The following is a 4918-nucleotide window of genomic DNA, read 5'->3' as shown; positions in this document are numbered from 1 at the left end:
TTGTGACATCAGAGGGGTGCCATACGTGTGACATCAAAGAGACTGTGGTAGATAACCTAGGGAGATGTACTCAGGGAACCAGCCTAGGCCACAGCTCCTGTCTGACACACACTTCTAACTGCTACTGATTGGTAGACATGTTGGTTAAAATATAAAATATCCTTCTGTATTATCCTTCTGTCTCTCTCTCTCAAACTTTGATGCAGTAATGTCCATTCCATCAGGACAGTAAATATAATGGAGGGGTATCTGAGGTGAAGTGTCTCTGGTTCTCTGTCCTGCTCTCTGTCTCCTGGGGGAGGTGAGGTGTTGAGCAGGGCTCAGAGTGAAAGCCCTCCTGAGCTCCAACAGATAGCCATGATAAGAGCTGGTTGGCAGCCAGCAGTGGAGGTGTACATGTCATTCTCCCTGACAGCCAAAAGGGGCGCACTGGTTCTGTCCACACAGTTTAGACTGCTGTGAGGGAGTGGAGGTAGGGGCTGGCTGTGAGCCAGTCTTCTGTAGGGAAACAGTGGGAGAGAGTTAACATTTGGAACTGTGACAGTGCCTACCCCTAATAGTACCTACTCCTGATACAGTGACAACAAAACTCACAAGGAATGTTCATAGCAAGGAAATATTCATCCAAAGGGAATGCATACATTTGATTGTTGACATTTACAAGTCATTGAACATAATTTCAAACAGGGTCAGATATGCAACTTTGAATCAACACAAATCAAAGAAGAAATGTAAAATCATGAAATGTGTTCTGTTGTCAGTGTACCGCTGGGTGTCACCATGGTGACGCGCTCGCTCTCAGTAAGCACTTCCATTTAAGGCACATGACAAACACACACACACACACACACACACACGCCAGAGGCTTCAAGCATTTTGGACACACTTGGTTTCACCCCCCCCCATGTCATTCATCTTCTGCCCTACTCACCTGTGTCTGTTTGCGGGTGGGCCGAGCTGGTTGGTTGTCGGGGTGGTTGGGCGCCCATGGCCCCAGGCTCTGATTGGAGTAGAAATCCATGGGGTACACCTCCTGCCAGCCCACCTGCTGCAGAGCCACAGCTGCCTGGTAGAGGAGAAGAGGGGAGGGAGAGCAGAGCAGAGAGGACAGCAGAGGGGAAGACAGGAGAGAAGACAGAGGTTAAACATAGATCATCTGCACACACAAACAACACAACCAAGACAGAGGACTTCCAGCAATCCATTCTTTAGTACTGTCCTTTTACTACAGCCCAACATACTGCCCATCATACTGCCCAACATACTGCCCAACATACAGCCCATCATACTGTACATACAGCCCATCATACTGTACATACAGCCCATCATACTGTACATACAGCCCATCATACTGTACATACAAGCCCATCAATGACTGTAATACAGCCATCATTAAGTAAACATACAGCCCATCATATGCCCATTTTCATAATGTATTGATAACAGCCTTACAATACAGTCCCATCAACTGTACATACAGCCCTCATACTGTACATACAGCCCATCATAACCTGCACATATAGCTGGCATCATAGCAGCACATCATACTGTACATCAACGCCCATTCATACTGTACATAAGCCCATCATACTGTGGTCATACAGCCACTCATCACTGTTAGGGTCATACAAGCCGGCATACAAGGGGTATCTGGGAACAATACAGCCATTAAACTGCACGGATCCTAGGAACTGTACATACAGCCAGTCACGGAGCGGGCTCTACGGTAGGGACAGCACCGATATAGGGGCGCAACCGATTACTGTCAATACAGCCATCATACTGTGTACTTGGGGCAGGCCCTATACATACTGTACATCATACTGTAAGTGACAGCCCATACATAGACCGCCACTATCATACAGCCGTTAACACTGGGCTGGCCACATGAGGAGACTGAGTGTACAACCATACTGTACACATACAGCCCATCATACCTGTACATACAGCCTTCATACTGTACATACAGCTCATCATAACGTGGACAATACTGCCATCATGTGGGATCTGGTACATACATTCCTTCATACTTGCCCAATCGAGGGAGGGCTCTGTATCATACAGCCCATCCATACTGTACTACAGCCCTTCATACTGTACAATACAGCCATCATTCTGTACAATACCGCATCAATACTCGTCACATACATCCCTTCATAACTGTACATACAGCCATCATACTGTACGATACAGCCCATCATACTGCCCATTCACAAGGCTGTACATAGAGCCGGGGATAGGTACAGCGCAGGCGCAGGGGGCACACAGTGTACTGGGAATAGCTCATTTTTAGTACTGTACGTAGCTAGCAACATATACTGCCATTATACTGTACATACCGCCCATCATACTGACAGGACAGCAGTATACTGTAATAATCCTTCATACTGCTAAAAGTAAAGGGTGGGAGGGGGCCCAATCATAGCGCACGATACAGACCATCATAGTGTACAAAGTTCATGATCAAGGCTTGGGGCCAGTTCCATTCCAGTCATTTTCAATTGAGAACATGTATACGATTTAATTAGTGAGCTGCATTACTGGCATTGGTATGTCATTGAGGTAGGGAGTGGGCTGATGGAAAAGGCAGAAGTGTTGGCTGAGAAGGAACAGTGAGGGAGAAGAGGACTGTATGGGGCACAGCTTTATTCAGAAAACCATGGGACAATGTCTGACTTCACACATGCCAGACAGGCGTCAAAATATTGAGTGGGGATGACAAGCGTGGATGTCACTTTATTTCTACCTACCTTCCTAAATGGCACCCTATTCCCTTTATAGTGCACTATATAGGGAATAACCTTTATAGTGCACTATATAAGGAATAGGGTGCCATTTAGGACACACRCTGTAGTGCAGAGCAAAACAGGTGTTGGAGAGGAACTAACACAGTGCTTTACCATGTGCGAGAATGACTTTGAGCCAATGATTCATACTGGCTATGAATGGCATTAGTGAACATTAAGATAGAGATAAAAAGAGAATTCAATTTATAATACARAAGATTTTCCAATTATCTCTATTAAAAAGACACGGGTCATGGAGAGATTTAATTTGATAAACAATTATGTAAATGATAATCAACTCTTGTATTGTACATGTTCTGCCTACAATTTCAATCATTTCCCCTTTGTTATCATGTTAAACCATGTCAATACTAGAGCCTGGACGATACCAGTATTGTGGCAAGGAAACAMAACACAAACCGCATTTAGCCCTAATGCTGGAAATAAAATTCATTTTGTTGTCATCCAGAATCACATGTATTTATTTKTCTAGCTATATCACACAGTATTTTACATTCAGCAGGTTTTTAAAGGACCAAAGAGTTGTCTGCTTCGTGTTTTCAATTTTGCCATGGAAAGAATATTGCAATACTGGTATCATCACAGCTCTAGTCAATAATGTAATGTATTCTTATCAATCACTCATTTTTCTTTCATCTCTTTTCCCCTTTCCTTTCCTCTCATCTCTACTCTCTCCTCTCCAGCTCCAATCTATCTCCTCCCTCCCTCTCCCTCTCCCTGTGTAAACTAGCTGCTCCTGCTAATCCCTTCACTGACAGGAGGCAAGTGTGTCTTATTGACTATAAATATAACATGAGACGCTCTGAAAATAACCACTGCTCCCACTCCACCCATATCTCTCTTCCCCATATCTCTCTTCCTCTCCTCCACGATTCTCTCTTCCCCAAGTATCTCTATTCCCTTCCTCCCCAATCTCTCTCTTCCCTGCTCCTCTATATCCATCTTCTCCCTCTCCCCATCTCTCTCTTCCCTCATCTCCCCATATCTCCCCAGCTCCTAATGCACCACAGAGGAAAGCAGGGAAAACAGACACAGATAGTCTGTTAGAGAAGAGGTGAATTAACTTATCAAACATACACACACAAACGCAGACAGCGCAAATAATTCGTATGTATTGATAGTATCTGAAAAGGGCCGTCAAGGAACCTAGGGAACATTTTACTAGAAGGCTTCTGAACACAACTGAACGTCAGGGAGGGATATTACTACTGGGCGAATCACAGTCACACAGCGTCTGTAGCATTAGTCAATATCATAGCAGCAGCATAAACGGTGCACTATCACAGATATGGAATGTACTGACCTTGGACCATAGCTTGAAATAAGACCATGATGATGCTAATGCTAATCCTCATACGACGGGCACCTTTCCCATTAGGAAACGAACCTAATATCTAAGAAAATKTGTGTCTTAGTCACAATGTAAACTGTACATTTTAAGCGTATGACTCATTTCTAAACAGTAATGACTGATAGCGCTTACATTAACACCTCTTTGTGTCTCTAAAATGCAGCCCACGTCATATTCATACTCCTGTGCTTGATATCACTGTGCAACCAAAGCCTGTCTTAAGGGACGCACTACCTCCATAGGAGTACAAAAACAAACATTTGCTTATCAGATCCATCTCTTCCTAGCTGCAGCTGGGGTGCAGTGTGGCGAGGCCCCCAGCGAGGGGAGCTGGTCTGCTGTGCTGTGAGAGTACACCAGTCAGTCAGAGAGAGAGAGAGAAAAGAAAAGCGCAACCATTGAAGAACAAACACCATTGTAAATACAACCTATATTTATGTTTAATTATTTTCCCTTTTGTACTTTAACTATTTACACATCATTACAACACTGTATATAGACATAATATGACATTTGAAATGTATTTATTCTTTTGGAACTAATGTTTACTGTTAATTTTTACTGTTATTGTTTATTTCACTTTCGTTTATCTATTGCACTTGCTTTGGCAACATAAAAATATGTTTCCCATGCCAATGAGCCCCTTAAATTGAAATTTAAATYGAATTGAGAGCAACAGAGCTGAAAGACAGAACATAGGGGCTCCTACTGAAGAGCGTTGTCCATGCCCGCCTCTCCCCCCAGCCCCATCCAGCCAGCC

At 43.9% G+C, this 4918-nt stretch overlaps 1 protein-coding gene across 1 annotated transcript in view; it reads right to left on the bottom strand.

Moving 5' to 3' along the window:
- LOC139024912 (2-(3-amino-3-carboxypropyl)histidine synthase subunit 1-like) overlaps positions 1–4918 on the bottom strand; it is a 32126-nt gene that overhangs the window by 1897 nt on the left and 25311 nt on the right. Inside the window, exons 5-6 of the mRNA XM_070439894.1 lie at positions 932–1142; positions 1–498 (exon numbers count right to left, since the gene is read on the bottom strand). The exon at positions 1–498 is cut by the window's left edge and continues 1897 nt beyond it. Of these exons, the coding sequence (XP_070295995.1) occupies positions 400–498; positions 932–1142 (310 nt within the window). The 3' untranslated portion in view covers positions 1–399. The remainder of the gene's footprint in view (positions 499–931; positions 1143–4918) is intronic.

The sequence above is a fragment of the Salvelinus sp. IW2-2015 genome, unplaced genomic scaffold (assembly GCF_002910315.2).
Source record: "Salvelinus sp. IW2-2015 unplaced genomic scaffold, ASM291031v2 Un_scaffold2007, whole genome shotgun sequence".
Classification (NCBI taxonomy): Eukaryota; Metazoa; Chordata; class Actinopteri; order Salmoniformes; family Salmonidae; genus Salvelinus; species Salvelinus sp. IW2-2015.
The sequence above is the reverse complement of the archived record's forward strand: the minus strand, read 5'-3'. Positions and strand labels throughout refer to the sequence as shown.